General features: G+C 43.7%; 2 protein-coding genes across 2 annotated transcripts; both read left to right on the forward strand.

Annotated features, from left to right (window-relative positions):
• Positions 1 to 1065: 1065 nt before the first annotated feature.
• On the forward strand, positions 1066 to 5198 carry Krt34 (keratin 34). The gene is made up of 7 exons (XM_034507082.2): positions 1066 to 1428; positions 1531 to 1613; positions 2464 to 2620; positions 3486 to 3647; positions 3744 to 3869; positions 4048 to 4268; positions 4757 to 5198. Exons 1-7 carry the CDS (start codon positions 1081 to 1083, stop codon positions 4836 to 4838), a joined length of 1179 nt encoding a protein of 392 aa, XP_034362973.1. The 5' UTR covers positions 1066 to 1080; the 3' UTR covers positions 4839 to 5198.
• Positions 5199 to 13298: 8100 nt separating this feature from the next.
• LOC117710773 (keratin, type I cuticular Ha3-II) lies at positions 13299 to 19748 on the forward strand. Its single transcript, XM_034505966.2, has 7 exons — positions 13299 to 14016; positions 15719 to 15801; positions 16672 to 16828; positions 17634 to 17795; positions 17895 to 18020; positions 18245 to 18465; positions 19326 to 19748. The coding sequence occupies exons 1-7, from the start codon at positions 13669 to 13671 to the stop codon at positions 19441 to 19443; spliced, it is 1215 nt and encodes a 404-aa protein (XP_034361857.1). The 5' UTR covers positions 13299 to 13668; the 3' UTR covers positions 19444 to 19748.
• Positions 19749 to 20500: the final 752 nt, after the last annotated feature.

Raw genomic sequence — 20500 nt, forward strand, 5'->3', positions numbered from 1 at the left:
CCATCTCATCTCCACTTATTTCACACACTTGTCAAGAAAACCATGGAACATTGTGTTCATGGAAACACTGGACAGTGGGAATTTTCTTTAGCAATATTAATAATTTTGATTATTATTAACCCAACACATGGATTGACTTCTTAAGAGTAGAAAGAAAGGTACAGGTGCGTGTATGTGTGTGTGTGTGCGTGTGTGTGTGTGCACTTCCCTCAATGTCAGAGAACCTACCCAATAGCTCCACTTCTTAAAGTTTTCACCATCTACCAAGAGCTTCATGCCCTATGCAGACTGTGGTCTATACTTGGCCAAATCTCTATTTAGAACAATTCCTATCCATCTGTCTGTCTGGTCCATCTCATCCCATCTCATCCATCCATGCATCCATGCATCCATGCATCCATCCATCCATCCATCCATCCATCCATCCAGATTTCAGATTTCATTTCACATTCTCATTTCTCAAGCACCAACACACAACTGTTTCTAGTTTATATATCCGCACATTTCCCAAGGTGCAGCTAGTACCAAGTATCAGCCTACTTGCAGCTCATCCAGAGTGAGTTTCCTCTGTAAGAATTATTTCCCTGGATGCTGAGATATGGGTAGATTTGAGAGGAGAGGCCTATAGGAAGGATGTTTATCCAAAGTGCCTTTGCTGTGGTTATATCAGCAGAATTTCCTGGGAAAGGAATTTCTGATTCCAAACAACCCCACCTAATGTCACAGACTAGCCATCCCTCTGAGTAATGGGGTGAGCCTTTGGGACTGTGATGAATCTGCCTCCTTTGAAGCCATCTAATGAAACTCTGATTTCATCAACCTCTTGTACCCAGGAAGAGGCCTGCTGTGACACAAGCTGAATGGAATAATTTTATGAGATGAGGGGGGACTCTTTGAAAGCAATCTAAGTAGCATATTTTGGAGAAAAATTGGCCTCAGCACCAGGAAAGAGAACTATGCTATTTGCCAAGCCCCCGCCCACTGGTAAGGGTATAAAAAGACCACAAAGGAAGGAGAGACTCAAACCTCATCCAGATCTACCTCCAGCAGCTCACCGCTCCCATCACCACTCCCAAAACCATGTCCTGTGAGACTTGCCTGCCCGCCCTGAGCTGCCACACCAGCTGCTCCTCCCGGCCCTGCGTACCCCCCAGCTGCCATGGCTGCACCCTGCCTGGAGCCTGCAACATCCCCGCCAATGTAGGCAACTGCAATTGGTTCTGTGAGGGCTCCTTCAATGGCAATGAGAAGGAGACCATGCAGTTCCTGAATGACCGCCTGGCCTCCTACCTGGAGAAGGTGAGGCAGCTGGAGAGAGATAATGCAGAGCTGGAACGTAGGATCCAGGAGAGGAACCAGCAGCAGGACCCTCTGGTGTGTCCTGCCTACCAGGCCTACTTCAGGACCATTGAGGAGCTGCAGCAGAAGGTGAGAGGGTAGCCTATCTCAGACCCAGCAACAGCTGCCTTTTCTTGAATGGGGAGACATGCTCAAGTTCAAGTGGATCTCACATTGGAACCATTGTTTCAGATTCTGTGTACTAAGTCTGAGAACGCCAAGCTGGTCGTGCAGATTGACAATGCCAAGCTGGCCTCTGATGACTTCAGGACCAAGTATGTTAAACCTTTTGTGTTGAGTGACTTCCAAACCTTGGTGGTTCTGTCATGGCTCTGTGGGTCTAATGTTGCCTGAAAGGGCAGGTGGAAGGGATGCGAAAGACATTTCTTCCCTTTTTCATGTCTCCTCCTGAGTCTGGCTACAGAGAAAATAAGCTTCAAATAGGCATTCAGACTCTAGCCCTTCAGTTGATATGGTTGACTCTCCTGTATTGGAAGTGGTTGGAACCAGAAGTGTTTCTGGTTTTTTTTTTTTTTTTTTTTTTTTTTTTTTTTTTTTTTTTTTTTTTTTTTTTTTTTTTTGCTTTCCTTCTGAGTTGTGGGCTATTTGACCATTAGTAATGAGCTATCTTGGGGATGGCACCTGAGTTTTAGCACAAAACTCATTTGTTAAGGTGTTCATGCATGCCATTTTATACACCATTTTTAGTGCACCTGCATTGTGAATCTGCTCTGTCAATGAAGTCAGATGGGGCAGTTTTAACTGTGCGGTGTTATGACCCTCAACAACTTACTGTTTTTTAAGCGTTTTGGGAGTGGGATCTTCTGGTTAGCAATGTTTAACCTATATCAGGGTTTCTAGAATGTTCTTTTTATAAAACTTCCAAATCCAGAGATGGGAATGGATTGATTTGGTGTTACACTAATCAATAACATCAAGAACAGACTGAGGGCCCTACCTTATGGGTGTCTGTGGGCATTAGTGAGTCAATACCTCCCCCATCTAATCTAGACATAGCCAGAAGAAAATAGAAGAGGAAAGGCTTAGGGATATGCTCATGGAGTTCTTGGTCCCATACCACCCTGAGAAGATATTGGCTGATCCTCCTACCTTGTGTGTGTGCAGGTACCAGACTGAGCTGTCCATGAGGCAGCTGGTGGAGGCCGACATCAACAGCCTGCGCAGGATCCTGGATGAGCTGACCCTCTGCAAGTCTGACCTGGAGGCTCAGGTGGAGTCCCTGAGGGAGGAGCTGCTGTGTCTCAAGAAGAACCACGAGGAGGTAAGAGGAAATGTTTAAAAAGCAAGTTGCACAGCCTCAGAATGACACCTTTAGCATCCAGAGAGGCTTCCCCAAATCAGGAGGCACTATGATGTAGGGCCATTCTCTGAAGGATTTTAAGCTAACGTCCCAGGACGACCTTATCACTGTATCCTTATAGAGGAGTGAGGTGAGATGAGGATGCTCCGGTGCACAGGTGAGTGGAGGCAGCTGCTAGAGCATCATCCACAGACCTCTCGTCTCTGCTGGTTGCTACCACTAGGTCCTAGAATTGATGGTGAAGATGGAGGGTAAAAAAAGAAAAGAAAAGAAAAGAATTCATAGCTCCTCTCTTGAAGAACTTGTAGCCTAGTGTGGAGAGCAGCTATGGAGTCCTGATGGTATAATGTAAGGCTGAGTGAAGCGAAATCTGTGTGGTGTGCACTGTACAAGGAAGCCCGTCTTCCAGAGAGGAGCTGACTTCTCAGAGGCAAGAGAAAGATTTCAATCAACACTTAAGTGTTGCCATTTGAGGGTGTAGGCTGCGCAAAGAAGGGCTGAAGCAAGGCATATTACAGTATGGTTAGACATTTAGTTCCCAAAGGAGTGGGGCAGACAACGGGAGGATTTGCGTTTGTCAAGAACCAGTGGTAGAAGGCTGTGAAGGTGCTTCAGTTTTTCTTTCAGAAAGACATGGCTGTGGCTCCTGTTGGAGCTTTGTTGCTCTGTCTGCATCTTTGGAATGATTGATCTGCATATTTGTTTTTAGCCCCTGTCCTCCATCCCTTCCTCCATCCCTTTCTAGGTAGCACGGTGCTCACGTCCCTGTAGCAGGCAGAGAGTGGATCTGTCTTCGTAGGCTTATTCTTTTTCCTTCTTTCACTAGGAAGTCAACACCCTGCGCTGCCAGCTTGGAGACCGCCTCAACGTGGAGGTGGATGCTGCTCCCACTGTGGACCTGAACCGTGTGCTCAATGAGACCAGGTGTCAGTACGAGGCCCTGGTGGAAACCAACCGCCGGGAAGTGGAAGAATGGTACACCACACAGGTGGGCATCTGAGCCCGTGGCTGCTCAGGAACTGAGTCCCCCAGGACTGTAGGGCAGGGTCTGATCCTGTCCCTCCCCCCCCCTTGGCTATTGCAGACAGAGGAACTGAACAAGCAGGTGGTGTCCAGCTCAGAGCAGCTGCAGTCCTGCCAGGCCGAGATCATCGAGCTGAGACGCACAGTCAACGCCCTGGAGATTGAGCTGCAGGCCCAGCACAACCTGGTGTGTAGTGTCCAGACCTGCTGCTGAGCAGTGTGGAGTTGGGAGGCAGAGTCACTGGGGTGTCCTTGGGGCCACACTCTCTCTTCTTAGCTCTGGAAGCCTGTGACTTTTTTGGAAGGTCATGTAGAAACCTTCAGAAAGAACAGCTCTGTGACAGTCTTTGTCTTCTCTTCCACAGAGAAACTCTCTGGAGAACACCCTGACAGAGAGTGAGGCTCGCTACAGCTCTCAGCTGTCTCAGGTGCAGTGCCTGATCACCAATGTGGAGCACCAGCTGGCTGAGATCCGCTGTGACCTGGAGCGTCAGAACCAGGAGTACCAGGTGCTGCTGGACATTCGGTCTCGCCTGGAGTGTGAGATCAACACCTACAGGAGCCTGCTGGAGAGTGAAGACTGCAAGTGAGTGTAGAATGGATTTCTGGGACTGTATATGTGGTGTGCATACCAGCTGTGGAGACACACTCATGGTGGCCATGTTTGAAACTTCTCAAACAGCGGACTGAAAGCCTACAGTAATTTGTGTCAGTTCTGTAAATGTAGATGAACAAAGATGAAGGGACTAGTTCCTGCCTTTGAAAGCTACCAATAGTGAGGTGAGGGGTGGGTAGGGAGATTGCCAGTCACAGTCTTCCAGGTTGGGTAAGGCAGATCTTGTTAAGTTCCACAAGAGCACAACAGTATGAGACAATAGTTTTCCAAAAGCACAATGTTCCAGTTCTGCACAAGGTATTGTGGGTAAGGGAGACGGGCTTGATAATAATCTCAATGCCATTCTAATTCCAACTGCTAATAATTCATGGGTTGCTCCCGAAAGTACAAGATATTGCGTGTGCCTTAGGGTTTGCTGACTTCTCTCCAATCCATTGTTAACTTTTGTGTCTCCCCAGCCTCCCCTGCAATCCATGTGCCACCACCAATGCTAGTGGCGGGTGCTGTGGACCTTGTGGCAGCTCAAAGCGTTGCTGTTAATTGAACCCATCTCCTTTGAAGACGTCTATGAAGCCAGTTAGTTCAAACTCAGGAACAGTCAAATCCAGGCCGCTCCTTTGCAAGGACTTCCATTACCATTAAGAAACATCACCATGACAACTGTGATATTTTTTAGGCAAGGACATGCTTTCTAGGACCAGCAAGCAATTTCCTGACAAACTCCTTCAGTTGAAGGTTGAGTCTCTCTGCTGCACTGGTGTCACATGTCTGCAACCGGAGCTCTGGAGATTGGCATAGAGGGCATTTCTTGTACATGCCTCCATTTCCTGCCTTCCTTTCTTCTCTGGGATTCTCTGGAATGCAAGGAGGCAGCTTCATTTACCTCTCAATAAACTTTATTTCTCTGGCATAGTAAAGGTGTTTCTCATTCACATTCATACTTTGTAAAATATTCATGACTGTCTCATAAAAATACCTCGAACTAGCAGGGTGATTAAATGGATCAAATGGCTGACCTAGCTATTAAGCTCAAAGGGAAACCTTGAGGGGCGGGGAGACATGTTCTCTATATGGGTGGACTCTCAAAAGGGTGGACCCATGTGGGAAAACTTGGCCACGAACACCCAAGCCCATTTTGCTGTGACTGCAGGGCCCTTGGGTGTTCTGAGGCTCTTCCATGACCCAAGTTCTCAAATTCTCACCCTCATTAGCTTCTTGCTCTTAAACTACATGACACTGGCTTCGTAAGCCATCTGTTCCTTTTGTTTATGGGTTTCTTTGGAGGACCCCCCCCCCTTTTCTTCCCCATCACAGTGTCCATAGTGAATCTCTCTTGTTCTCTTTTACTTCAAGCAATCTCTCTTGATTAAACTCTTGAAGCCTTTCTCCAGAGTTTAAAGGGAAATCTCTCTCTCCTGATGAAGCTCACTCTGAGGTGTAATCGAGTTTCTCTTCCTCTCCATCAAAGCTGCTTTGATGTTTTCTGTCCTTATTGTTAAACAAGTCTTGGTTCAAGTTCCATGTTCAAGTTACTCATGAGAAAGTTTCACTTCCTGTCTGTCCACTGCACCAAGTATTGGAGGATATTTCTTTACACTGTGAACCCTGAGATTATATTATTTATTGAAAATTCCTGTTTCTAGTTGTGTGGCTCAGCCCTTAGCACACGTCTTTAATCCCCAACAATGTTGGTGAAGTTGGTTTGTAGAAGGAAGCAGCCCTGTTTGAAAGTGCTGTTTTATTGAGTGGCAGACAAAGGGACCAATCAGAGAAAGATCTGAGAGAATAGGATATGCCCGATTCTCAGGAGAAGAGAGAGGAAGGGGAAGCTACTTAAGAGACCAGTGCAGAAAGAAGAAAGGAGGGAGAAAGAGAAGGAAGCAGTTATACCAGGATAGTTGTACAGAGACTGTTTGCAGAGAACAAACAAGCTAGACACAGTTAAAGATAGAAAGAGCCAGAGAATTGTTGAGGCCCACATTCTGCCTCAACACTTTGCCTCAACACTTTTGGGGCTAAGTGCTCTGGTCAAGAGAGAGTGTGGCTCTTGGGGCAAGAGACTCGAAGAATGGAGACAAGACAGAGATTCTGATCAAGTCTCTTCTATTTTCTCAAGTCTCTCCTATTGAAGGGAATTCTGAGGTATTTATATACGCAAGCAGGAGAACACAGGTGAAAACACTTTACCACGTGCACCATATGGCTGAGGTCACTAAACAGCAAAACAAGCTATGTGGGATAAACAATATATTTATCAGAGTGTGCTTCAGCTGTTATAGGCTTTTGACAACCAAGTCTTTCATCAGGGTATATGGTTCCAGATGGCTGCAAAGTTGATCTAGCCGCTTTCTACTAAAGTCGGCTCCCAACAGAGAATGAGAAGGACATTACTTTAACAACCAAGTCTGACAGGACTAAGATGTAACCTTGGTAAGCAAGTTTGTCTTGTTATCATTGACTTGTTATGCCTAAGATATTGCTTTTTTTCTTTAGATTTCAAATTATTTATCCAAAGTTAAAAGAAGGTATTAAATTTCATAAGGATATGTTTTAAAAAGAGTTAAGTAGGATTTTGCTAGAGGAGAATTACATTTAAAAAAAATCACCCACCCAAAGTAAAAACAAGAACAATCCTCACTCATTCACCGATCAGATCATCCCACTATATCAAAAGGTGATTAGCTAAACCAATAACTCATATTGTTACCCATTTTATTTATATTTGGCATTGCTTTAAGATACTGTCTTTCAAATGCAGTTGACTTTCTATTCTTGATTTTTTCCCTTTCTTTGGGACAGTTTTGCTCTCCAAACCTTTCTCAAATTGACTACTTTTTTTAAAAAAAAAATTTTGTTTCATTTCATGGGTTTGAGTATTTGGCCTACGTGTGGGTCTGTACACACACATACCACATGTATGTCTGTTGGTGCCCACAAGAGCCAGAAGAGGCTATCAGATCCCCTGTAACTGCAGTCACAGACCTTTATGAGCTGCTATGTGGCTGCTAGGATGAGAACCCAGGTCCTCTGCAAAAGCATTGAGTGCTCCGAACTGCAGAACTGTCTCTCTAGGCCCAATAAATTCTTTTTGGAATTTACATTTTTTAAAGGGACTTATTTGAGAATTGCATAAAGGCATCATAGAGTTCACAGGCTAGTCACACAAAATAGTCAATGGTAACACACATATGTTGGTAATATAAGTTCTGAGTCATGCCAACAGTGATGGATATAGTCGTGATGGACGGGGAACCACACACATAAAAGCAGGTCAGATCATGAGCTGTATACCTGTGGCTGTACACAGTATGAGACATATACACCTGTGCACAGATACCACTGTGATTATTAATTTGTGTACCCAACTTTAAAAATGAAATCATTTTATTTCACAAATTCTCTTCTTTTAGACAGGGTTTCACTTTGTAGTGCTGGGTGGCCCAGAACTTGATCTGTGGATCATTCAAGTCTCAAACTCACGGAGATTTGCATGCCTTTGCCTCTCTAGTACTGGTATAAAACACACATCACCACACCCAGTGTGAACTCTTTGTTCCTATAATTCTAAGGAAGGCCAGTGTTTATTGTCTCTCTCAATACACAATTCTCACATCTTCACCCATTTGCCCCATCTTTGAATTTTTAAAGCTGACAATTCTATAATTGTTATGTATCCAATTATTATTATTATTATTATTATTATTATTATTATTATTTCAGTTAACACTCTCAGACTGACACAAATACAATCAATTATCTATTGTTGTATGCCAAATGCTATGTCAGAAAAGCAGAAACCCAAAAACAAACTCCATCCCTGGCTCATAGCAGTGTTTACAGCCCGGAATGTGTAACACAAGGAGACAGACATTATTGACAAACAGGAAGATGGCTCAAGGGCAATAAAAATAAAGAACTACACATTTCAGAAGCATGAGAGAATGATAAGAAAAGACTCAGAGGACCAGATAGCACATGAGAGCTTTGGAAACGTGTTCATTACGTATTGAATTCATCTGCCTGTCTTGTTGACTTCAGGCCCTTCAACTGCAAAAGAATCATCTTCCTATCAAACCAAAGTGCAAACCAAGGGATTCCATGAGTGGAATGAATAAGAAAGAGTAACACTAGTGAGAATTCATGATAAGGTTATTAAAACTTTATGTACCTCCCACAGTTCTGACTTCAATCAACTATATGGCTGCTGTATGATATTAGCATAATTCTGAAATAAAATTTGGTGGCACACATTTGGACAGATGAGAGTGTGTAGGCTCAAGAAGAGGGAAAGTTTGTCCGGTATGATAATGAGGAATTGGGAGGAGTATCCATAATTTGATAGTTTACTTTCCAATTTAGAACATAACTGAAATGTGGCAGTTGAATGAAACTGCATTGGCAGTTTCGTAGGCTGTATTCGACAGTGCTTTGAATGTTTATCTATGAGATCTTCTTGCAAGGGAAGTTGTCACATGATCTATCTGGCAGCTTTGGATAGCCTGGGACCTGGAAGCTTGTAGACTAGCTTGCCATATGAGGAAGGCATTTTAGGAGGCCACTGAGAGAAACCAGGAACTGAGATGGGTGGGTTGGGGAGAGAATGATAGAGTTTAGAGGCATCATCTAGCATATGGAAACTAGATGAAGAACAATGAAGAAAAGATAGGAGGGAATTATACTGGTTGAATACTATATTGGGGTTCTCTAGATAAATCCTCCAATAGGATCTTTACAGAAATCAAATCACTAGATCTATCATTCACCTACCATCTATTTATCCATCTATCAATGTATGTATCTCTCTTCTATTTAAGACACAGATAGATATATAGAAAAAATTATCATGCAGGATTGGCTGATATTATTATGGAGATGGAGAAATTCTCTGATCTTCAAGTTGATTGCCCAGGAAAGGCAATTGTGTAGCTCCATTCTAAGCCCAAAGGCTTGAGAATCAGGACAGCCAATGGAACAGGTCCTGGTCAAGGTTAGAAGGTATAAATGTCTGAGGTCGGGATTAGACTGGTACCCTAGCTCAAGAAAGAAGAGTGGTCCCAACATCTTTATATTTTTATTCTTAGAGCCCTTAGTTGTTTAGATGACACTCATCTATATTGGTAAAAATAATCTTCAGTATAATTTTTGTTTTTCAGAAATACTTCATAAGTCCATCCAGGAGTAGCCTGAATTAGCTGCTTAGCATCCCTTACCCAAGTCGAGTTGACACATAAAATTATCACCACAAATTCCTACTATGGGTCTAACATTGTTTTCTCTTTTAAAAATGAATTTGTTTTTTATTTTATATGTATGAATATTTAGCCTACATGCATGTCTAGGCAATGTGTGTGTACCTGGCATCCATGGAGGTCAGAAGAGGGTATTGGCTCTCCTGGAACTGCAGTTATAGATGGATGGTTGTGAGTTGTCATGTGCATGCTGGGAAAAAAAAAAAAACAGGTCTTCTGCAAGAGCAGCAAGTGATCTTAACCACTGAGCCAACTCTCTAGACCCCTGGGTCTGAAGTTTTGGGACTTCCTGAAATAAAATAGTGCTAAAATAGAGAGCTTAGAAAGGATGGCTGGATATGTTGGAGTGTTATTTAAGTAATGTTTGTAGCTAGAGATGTAAGAGTTAAGACCACTGAAGGGAAGCTGGTAGAGTACAAGAGCCTGGGGACCACTGACAGAAATGACAGAGCTGACATGGCGTGCTTCAAAATCCCTAACATAAGGCTCATAGCTTGCTTTTCCAGGTCTCTGAGGACACCTGGGTTCAACAATTGGAGAGGAAAATGGAGGTGCAGCTGAGGTGACATGGAAGCCAAAAGATGTTATGAGTTCCACTGAGGCGGGTGGTCAACAGATCAAAGAAGAGGAGAGTCAACTTGGTTAAGAAAATAGGGTGTTCGCTGTCAAGAATGAAGAGACATGGTCTGTAGGATGCTGGAAAAAAGCAGTATCCTCATAGCTCCTTCATGTTCACCTCAAGTGATCCGCTTGACAGCCATTGTAACTCAAAAGTTTACTGTACACTTGTATTTCAGCATGAAGCTTCTTTATTTGCTATAAACCAAAACCAAAACCAAATCAAACCCAGTGTTAACATTTGCTCTTTCCCTTGACCTGTCGAGCGTTTTACACAGCAGAATTCAGTCCATTCTCTACATGTTCCCTTAATCTCACCATGGGAAGGCATAATAAAATCATTGTTGGGGCTGATGAGATTGTTTAGCTGGTGAAGGGTGAAGTGATCACCAGGCAAGTCTGATGACTTGAGTTTGATCTCTGGAATCCATGCAGAGGTAGAAGGGGAGAAATGACTACTGAAAGGTGCTGTCTGACCTTTGCACATTTGTGCGCCTATACTCACACAGACTTAATAACAATAAATATATACAATTTAAAAAATCATTAAGTTGCCTTGTTTGGAGTTGCTTCACATTCTTCTAATCTAGCATGAAAAGCAGCATGAGTGAACTTAGGATTTCTTGACTTGGACCCCTTTTTAATATAAGAAATCTTCTTGCTTGTCCAGTGATATCACTCATGACCTCTAACTGCCCCTTGTGTACAGAAACATGGAAAAAATCCGTGAGGAGCCCAATATATATTATCTTACATTTTCAAAAGAGCACAATGTACATATGATATGTCCTGACAAGAATTTCAAACAGTGAATTCTGGCCACCATAAACATTACTTTGGGAGAGAGAAGGGAGGTTTCCTCTTGACTTTAAAGACAGGGAGGGTGGCTCCAGCCAAAGACTTGCCCTGACTTCACTCTATGGGTAAATACTACTTCTGAGTTTGTGTGTGATCTCTGACATGGAAATAGCCTTGGCTTCTATAATGAGTAGTGTCCTTAAACCTCAAGTGTCGTTAGCTCACATCTTGAGACCAAAAGCTTCAGCCACAGCGTCTGACACAATGATATAGGTAACAATAAAACCTTTCTGGTTGTTAGGATTTCGTCTGCCCATCATGTTTATTGAAAGGTAATTGTCAAGAGACAATATCATCATTTATATAAAGTTGAGGACACACAGTATATTTAGTAAATAGAATAAGTGAGAAGCACTTATTTGTAAGAATTTCTAGGAAACACATATTTTTCTTAACAGATCAACATCCTTTCAGCTATATATATAATATATAATATATTAAATAATAATATGTCACATATACAGTATATATTCATTTATATATATTTTCCATTCAGAATGTGTCTTTTAAATTCTACCATGTACTTTTGAATGTATAGTAATCTTTTCCATGAATTATGATGCTCTGATGAAGGTGGAAACTATAGCAATAGTTAATCTTCCTTGATGTATTTTCTAGTTTACAACAAATGTTTCCTTTCTTACTCTTTAAAAAGCACTGTCTGAAATTTTCTCTTTTGAGGCTCATGATGTAGAAAAAGAGAAGTATGGGAGAAATAAAAAATAATAATGATTTCATACATTTTCTGGGTTATGTGAGTTCATTCAGTTCGACTTAGATCAGCTTGGTACTGATTTTAAATCAACACACTTGGTCCACATGTAACATTAGAAGAATTAGTGGTCTTCATGTTTCACAAGAAGAGTCAGGAAGGCAGACAGAGGCTGTGAGCACCAAACATTGACCCCAAAAGACCACCCGTTTGCTTAAAGCTTGTTTTCTGTCCAAAAGCATGCTTGGAGAAAGCTCTTCCTTGAAAATGACTTCCAGAATCACTCAAGAAAATGTACCTTATTGTTTTACAGTCACAACTTGTTTCTGATCCATTAAACAAATGACTCAGTGTGGATGTCTTAATAGGTTTCATTTCAAATAATATCTGGCTGGCTGCACAAATAGAACAGCCTTAAAATATGTAGAATTGCCTTTCCCACGAATAATGTAAAAGGGTACATTCCCAGCACACATTTGAAGAATGGCCCGAGTGGTAACCATATGATAGGAGGTAGCACAGTTTTCAAGGAGAAGGAGGAGGAGAAGAAGGAGGAGGAGGAAGAAGAGGAAGAAGAAGAGGAGAACTTTAAGAAATACCTTTGTATTTGGGATGCTGATCAGTTAGACTTGAAATTTCTGCAGTTACAGCTCCCTCTACAATAGCACAAGGGAGAAGATGAGTTTGCTAAAATGCTCTGACAGTCATGAGATGTCACCTTAGCATGTGCAAATGTGTTGGCCTTGAGACCCTTGGGAGAACCAGGCTCAGGGATTTCTATACTAGATTGACTAGGGCTTTCCTTCTTTTCAACTTCTAGTGGGAATAATGTGGTCTTGCTATGTAGGTTTTCATTGGATTCTTAAAAAAAGGAATAGATTTGTTTCTTGGCTCATTCTGGTTGGGGGGTGGGGGGGATGGGGATGAAATGCTGCCAAACAATGGCTGTGTTCAACTGAATTCAGTCTATCCCACATTATGTCATCTTATTGTAAAGGTATTGGAAGGGACAGAGAGTCATGGATAGTAAGAATATGGCCACTGGAATTAGGGGAGTGTGCTTCTGATCTTGGTTCCATCATGGTGTATCTTCAGGGTCTTGGGAAAACTCTGAAGCTACCTTACAAACTCTTAGAGGGTTTTGTGGTTCCTGAAGGAATTGATGGATATGAGGTATTTAGATAACTCAGTCTCTGGTGCAAAGTGGGCATTTGGGCAAGTAGAAGCCAAGTACAGCCAGACTGTGTGCAGGCAAATACTGTATTACACTGTGTGCAATAACTGCTCTCAAAATGTTAGCTTTCTAAGTATTCCTATGTGGACACAATGGCACAAATGGAGCCCGAAAGACTCTCTGTAGGAAGAAGTTAACATTGTCTTTGCCCACTCGGATGATATGGCAGCACTGAGCTGGGATGTGTTTTCTAATATTACCTTTTGGGATTTGCTACTAACCATCTTGGTTTCCAAGGAGACACTCAGATAGTTTCCCCATAGACTCCTCACTGGGAATGAGCTAAACAGGGCAGAGAGCTTTACAAGGCTTAGGAAAAAGCAATCAGAAGTGCCCCCAGATCTGGGGCTGGGAAGCCACTGTAACTTAATGCCCAGCAAACAAGTGCTACTGTTGGCAAAGTTGATCACTTTGAAGCCAAACCATGAAGCTCTTTCTGAACTAACCAGCATGATTGGTGAGGAGTCCTGACATAGCAGGAAGCCAAAGTAAAACATTTTATGAGCTAAAGGACTCATGTGAGGTGGCTAAGTAACAAATGGGAAGTTGGTAATGTGAGCAAAAGGAGGGTAATGTTTTACATGGTCACCACACCCACCACTGACAGGATATAAATCTCCAAAGAGGACCAGGCCTTATACCAGAGACAGGACATCAGGCGTAGAAGCTGACTCTCGTAACTCTGCTCCCTCCAGCACCATGCCATACAACTGCTGCCTGCCCTCCCTGAGCTGCCGCACCAGCTGCTCCTCCCGGCCCTGCGTGCCCCCCAGCTGCCATGGCTGCACCCTGCCCGGAGCCTGCAACATCCCCGCCAATGTGGGCAACTGCAATTGGTTCTGTGAGGGCTCTTTCAATGGCAATGAGAAGGAGACCATGCAGTTCCTGAATGACCGCCTGGCCTCCTACCTGGAGAAGGTGAGGCAGCTGGAGAGAGATAATGCAGAGCTGGAACGTAGGATCCAGGAGAGGAACCAGCAACAGGACCCTCTGGTGTGTCCTGCCTACCAGGCCTACTTCAGGACCATTGAGGAGCTGCAGCAGAAGGTGAGGGGGATGGGCACCCTAGTGACAGTTGACCGAGTTATTTATTTAAGTTGAACATACTGCAGTCAGAACAAAGCTGAGGCTTTTTACAGCTAATGTTGGAACTGATGTAGGATTCACAGGCCTAAAGTGAGAAGGCTTTGAAAATCCTTTTGGGAGTCACCATAACGGAAGTATGCTGATTCAGCGTTAGTGCCAAATTAACCAGAGGTTCTGGTTTCTTACCCCAAACCAGAATAGGTCATTTTAAAAGTTTCTTATCATACCTATTTCTTGCTCTCAGACAAATGATAACATTAAAAAGTACCGTGCACCTGAATTAGTTCTTTGAGCTAAACAATTTCTATATGAGTCCACCAACAGTTGAAGCATTTCAAACTTGTAGCAAGCGTAGTAAAAGACAGCTTTGGTAAACCAGGAGCCCCACTAACACACACACACACACACACACACACACACACACACACACACACACACACACACCATTCACTAGGACATGTATGTAGGCAAAAAGCATACAGGACAGACAGGAGTAGAGCCTACATAAAGGTGGGACTTGGAAAGATCCTCAAAAAAGTCAGTATCAGAGTGGGTTCTGAATGATAAGCAGGGATTGGGTGCAAATATATGTGTGTGTCTATGTAGTGTGTATGTGTGGGCAGGTGCCTATTGATGTGTGTGTGTAGGTCAGAGTCAAGTGTCATTCACCATTTTTTTTCTGAAGCGGAGAGACCCATTGGCTTGGACTTGTTAAGTAGGCAGGGCATCGAGTCACAGGGCTCTGTCTGTTTCATTGAGCACTGCTACACCATGATTTTTTTTTTTTTTAAAAAAACTTTAGTTCTGGGGATTAACCTCGGGTCCTCATTTTGCAAAGCAAGCACTTTATCAACTGAACTGTCTCCGAGCCTCCAACAAATAGGAGTCTATATCTGACTGTGCAAACTGTTGGTTCCTGGAGGGAACTGTCTGTCCGTTGTTCTATAGTCCAGACAAAGTAAATGTCAGAAAGGAGTAGGTATGATTTGAATATCCTCATTTATTTAACTCACAGTTGGTGAGCATTAGGCAAAGTTCTAGAGTCAGGGTTGGGGTAAAATGCTGAGAAAGAGAATCTCCTGTCAGCAGGAGATCACAACCTAATAGGACAGAGAGATCTGGGGAAGAGCAAGCGTTGCAAAGGTAAGCAGTGCTGTGGGAAAAGAATAGCACACATGGAAGAAGTTTCCATGCATGGATGCTGGGAGAGGAGGGGATGTGAGTTCTACAAGGAGCAGGCATTTTACCTAAAGCGCATGCACTGTACTAGGAGAATGGACGGGGGCAGCAGGGTTCCAACAGAGGTGGTGTGAGAGGGTAATAAACTCATCATGTATGTCTGTGATGTACCTGATTTTAGCTTCCCAGGAATGCTCTCCATACTAAGCATACAGGGATCATTGGTCGCATGACCTGAGGCTTGATCACTCAGTAGACTCAGTTCCTACAGGAAGACTAGAAACAGCCTTAGAAGAGTGGAAATCATGACTGCATTCACTGACTGAGAGGGAAAGAACACTGGCATTCAAATCACACACCTTCTCTCTGGCATGTGTGTTACATTTTACCTCTACGCTATAAACCCTGCTTTAGAGCCAGTGAGAAGATCTGAAAGGGCACGGGAAGGAATAATGCATCTCATGTCACAATTGCTCCTCTGCAGATTCTCTGCGGCAAGTCTGAGAACAGCAGGATGGTGGTGGAGGTTGACAACGCCAAGCTGGCTGCTGATGACTTCAGGACCAAGTAAGATACCTGTAGTGACCAGAACAGCCCAGTCACAGGTTGAATTGCAAAGTGATGGCTCTTTGTTCTGAGACTGTGCCAGGAAGCTTCCAAGTGCTATTGTGACTTGGGTTAGAGTTACATTAAAAGCCAAGGTCTTCACTGGGAGCTGAGGGTCTATGTTTTAAGTTCAGCTTGAAGAAGTGTAAGAAACCATCCATTCTTTACCCTTTGAACTCAACACTATAACTTTAAAAGTAATTTTGGCCTTGCCATATAGAATAGTCATTATCAATGCATCCCAAAGGAGTATTAAGTCATAAAAAATAAGAGGCAAAAACTCTTTTTTTTCCCCCAGTAAATTAATCTGTATTTTCGGGCATGATTGTGCTTGTAATAATATTTTGATATTTTATAGAGTTTGTAATAGGTTTTCACTCATATTGCTTCTTCATCTTCAGGCCAACACAATGAAGTTTAGTTCTGTCTTCATTTTACAAACAAGGCTCAGTGAGAGTAAAGAATCCATCTCTAGTCACTTAATGGCAAGGCTGGATCTGAGGGACTTTGAATTTCATGATACTCAGGGTAGTTGGAAAGGAGATAGGTTGTAGTAGAACTAGGAAGTGTAGCAATTCAAGAGAATGCTTCCTTGATAGCAACTTGTGAATGGATTCCTAGAACAAGCGTATTGAATGGTGGGTGGATGGAACCACAAACAGTACCTTCTCTGTGGCTCTCAGAAGGAAATGGGCCATCCAATTTACCACAGTGATGTTGTTGTTTTATAACACTTAAAATGGACTGGCCTCAAAGTAGGATGAGTTTAACTATGTTATCCAAACAGAAATATTTCCTCTTTGATACCTTCTGACTTGACTGTGTGTGCAGGTATGAGTCAGAGCTGTCCCTGCGGCAACTGGTGGAGTCAGACATCAATGGCCTGCGCAGGATCCTGGATGAGCTGACCCTCTGCAGGTCTGATCTGGAGGCACAGGTGGAGTCCCTGAAGCAGGAGCTGCTGTGTCTCAAGCAGAACCATGAGGAGGTAAGAAAGTCCCAGTCACCAAAATCTCAATACAGAGGGTCCCATGACTCCTGAGTGGGGATAGGGAAGCCTTGGTGGGCTAGATCAATGCAACATTTTGTTAGTTGCTCAAAGGAAAGCTGAGAAATGATTGAGCGATGAGGGCTAAGCTGATCTCTTTTTCAGGAAGAAGTGTGGTCCTAGGCTCACATGAATTTTGTTATTTTCTGGGTAGTTATGAAATCAATGGTGAAGTTTGGAAAAGAGAGTGTTTTTGTGCTTTGTGAAGTCTGGGCAAATGGATGGATGGTTGGGGGATATAGATAAATGGATTGGGAAAACATGGGAAATCAGTTCGCACAGACAGGATATGATGTCAGGGGACACAGAATGAGTGAACACCGTTGACCTGCATTTCTTCATATTCAAGTAGTTGCAATTATAAATTATTTGTCAACTGGGCTTAGCACACAACAAATGCTAAGTCAGAAGGAAATGTTAGAATCTTGGAGTCTCAAGAAATATTAGCAATAACTTATCCATATGAATCTTCATACATAAATGAGGGAAGGACCTTAGACAGAGTCACCAGAAGTGATTTACATGAACTAGACTCAGGTTTTCTAACTTCAATGCAATGCTTCTTTGTTCCACTAAAATATTCTCTTTTCTTGAAATCATGTTTATGATAAACTTGCCTCTTATAGACACTCATCCTTTTAAACTCTCTTGCATTCATCTTTTAAAAAGTGTGCACCGTGTGTGCTTCTTAAAGCCCGAAGGTCTCCTTAGTTCTGTGGTCCATTCTTTGCCTGTTCCCCACCAGGAAGTCAACACCCTGCGCTGCCAGCTTGGAGACCGCCTCAACGTGGAGGTGGATGCTGCTCCCACTGTGGACCTGAACCGTGTGCTCAATGAGACCAGGTGTCAGTACGAGGCCCTGGTGGAAACCAACCGCCGGGAAGTGGAAGAATGGTACACCACACAGGTGGGCATCTGAGCCCGTGGCTGCTCAGGAACTGAGTCCCCCAGGACTGTAGGGCAGGGTCTGATCCTGTCCCTCCCCCCTCCCCCTTGGCTATTGCAGACAGAGGAGCTGAACAAGCAGGTGGTGTCCAGCTCAGAGCAGCTGCAGTCCTGCCAGGCCGAGATCATCGAGCTGAGACGCACAGTCAACGCCCTGGAGATTGAGCTGCAGGCCCAGCACAACCTGGTGTGTAGTGTCCAGACCTGCTGCTGAGCAGTGTGGAGTCGGGAGGCAGAGTCACTGGGGTGTCCTTTCTCTCTCTCTCTCTCTCTCTCTCTCTCTCTCTCTCTCTCTCTCTCTCTCTCTCTCTCTCTCTCCTTAGCTCTTGAAGCCTGAGACTTCCTTGGAAGGCCATGCAGGAAGCTTCAGAGGGAACAGCTCTGTGACAGCCTTTGTCTTTTCCCCCACAGAGAAACTCTCTGGAGAACACCCTGACAGAGAGTGAGGCTCGCTACAGCTCTCAGCTGTCTCAGGTACAGTGCCTGATCACCAATGTGGAGCACCAGCTGGCTGAGATCCGCTGTGACCTGGAGCGTCAGAACCAGGAGTACCAGGTGCTGCTGGACATCCGGGCCAGGCTGGAGTGTGAGATCAACACATACAGGGGCCTGCTGGAGAGCGAGGACTGCAAGTGAGTTGCTTGCAGTTGTATCTAGTAACTGAGGCACACATCGGCTGCCTTAAGAATAATAAAGGAACTTTGCAAATGCAGTTCAGACACTAATCTATCTCTAGAGACCAGTGTAAGGTACATATTGCCAGTACTAGCTGGGTTAAAGGTATTTTCTATCCTGAAAGATAGTGGCAAGGTGACTGTACTCCCTGATGGTGGGCCTTTGGCTACAGGATGCAAAACTTTATATCTTCATGGATCGATTCTGATATGGAAAGGAAACAAACAATTTAGGCAACCACTGCTTTGGTTAAACTGAAACTTTAGGTCCACTGTTTTTCTTTGTTTGTTTTTTTTCTGTTTTTGACTCTTGTTAAAAATCACTTGAGAGAAGCAATTTAATCCAATATAGCCACCTTCTAGTGCATTTGAGCATCTCCAAGGAAGAGGACTCGATAAGTAGTAGATCAGGCCGAGTGCCAGCTCAGGCAGGCTATTGCTAGCTCAGGCAGGCTATTGCCAGCTCAGGCAGGCTATTGCCAGCTCAGGCAGGCTATTGCCAGCTCAGGCAGGCTATTTAGAAGTACAATTCTCTTGCAAAGTTTACATCCATGTGGTGGATATCTCCAATCCCATTTCCTAGGTTGGAGGCAGAGGCTTAGAGGTTGAAATGACTCCCCTGTGTTATACTGTGTTATATATGGCTGGACTCCATTGCTAGTTCTGTATGCTCTCTGCTACCACTGTTTCTGAACGCTGTAGAGGAAGCGAACCAAACAAGACTTGCTCTAAAAATAAGGGACTGGCTTCTTGCTTTTAGGCGACTTCTTTCTAAGAACTTACTTTCCCATGCTGACTCTAATGCTCCTGTGTTGTAGGCTACCCTGCAACCCCTGTGCCACCACCAATGCCTGTGACAAGCCCATTGGACCCTGTGTCACAAACCCTTGTGTCACACGTTCCCGATGTGGACCCTGCAATACCTTTGGCTGCTAAACCCCCCACGGCCAGCAGGAGGATTGCATGAAGACAGAAAGAAAGTCAATGGATCAGCTCAGCCTCTTTGAACCCCCATCCAGCACCTTAGGGTTCATAGTCTGGAGGAAGAACAAAGGCCTAGTGCTGTGGTCTGGTTCTGAGTCCAGGCTCACTGGAGCATCTTCATCCAGGGCTTTTCTGTGACTACCCGCTTGTATTCTGGGGGTCTGAGAGATCTGAGCTGTGAGGGGGCCACACAAGGTATTTTGTGGTTCTCACTACTTCTTCTACCCTTTCTTGCAGTTTTCCAAAAACCTAATAAATTTTCCTCTTGCAAACAGACATGAGTGTCACTTGTATCCATCTTTTTCAGAGTGTTTGTTCTCTATGGGACTCTTATGAAGACACTTGAATGCAGAAGGGGACTTGATAGCTTAAGCCTATCCTAACATTCATTACACACAGTGAGTGCCAGCATCCATGAAGGCTGGCACTAAATGACAGAAGAGCTGGGCAAAAGGCCTCATGCAAATGGGATACATCCATTCCAGGGTGACACGTCCAGAACTTTTGTTATTTTCTTTTCTAATCCACTACATGATAAGAATAGGCACTTGCACATTCTGAACTCCCTACTCATTCAGGAAGGAGTGAGGATGAAATAGAACCCAGAGTTTGTTCTCTCTGTGTTAGTTGTTTATGTGCACAACTATGAGAGAAGGAACCTGCTTTCAGACAAGCATTTATGGATCTCTTCCATTCTTCCTAGGAGAGCATCTAACTCTCTCGAGAAACACCAGATAACTTATAGTCTTGTCTAAATAACACCCTGTAGATTCCTACTTGAATTTTTTTAACCACTGAAAATATGACTATGGGGACACCACTTCCAAGATTATTTCGACGTTAACCTCCAAGGTTATGTCATCAAGTCTCTGGTATCTGTGAACGCCAAAAGTTCTGTTCCTGCTAGTACTTGCTGATGTCTCGTCAAGGTTGGTGGCTCCTGTCCATATGCATACTGTGGTCTGTGTCAAGGTCATTGCCCCAGTTCCCTGATTATCCAAACTTCTCG

This window comes from Arvicanthis niloticus, chromosome 6 (assembly GCF_011762505.2).
Source record: "Arvicanthis niloticus isolate mArvNil1 chromosome 6, mArvNil1.pat.X, whole genome shotgun sequence".
Taxonomy (NCBI): Eukaryota; Metazoa; Chordata; class Mammalia; order Rodentia; family Muridae; genus Arvicanthis; species Arvicanthis niloticus.

Coding starts and splice junctions, on each gene's coding strand:
- Krt34 (XM_034507082.2), top strand. CDS start 1,081: ATGTCCTGTGAGACTTGCCTGCCCGCCCTGAGCTGCCACACCAGCTGC. Junction 1,429..1,530: donor TTGAGGAGCTGCAGCAGAAG/GTGAGAGGGTAG, acceptor CCATTGTTTCAG/ATTCTGTGTACTAAGTCTGA. Junction 1,614..2,463: donor TCTGATGACTTCAGGACCAA/GTATGTTAAACC, acceptor GTGTGTGTGCAG/GTACCAGACTGAGCTGTCCA.
- LOC117710773 (XM_034505966.2), top strand. CDS start 13,669: ATGCCATACAACTGCTGCCTGCCCTCCCTGAGCTGCCGCACCAGCTGC. Junction 15,802..16,671: donor GCTGATGACTTCAGGACCAA/GTAAGATACCTG, acceptor CTGTGTGTGCAG/GTATGAGTCAGAGCTGTCCC. Junction 18,021..18,244: donor TGCAGGCCCAGCACAACCTG/GTGTGTAGTGTC, acceptor TTTCCCCCACAG/AGAAACTCTCTGGAGAACAC.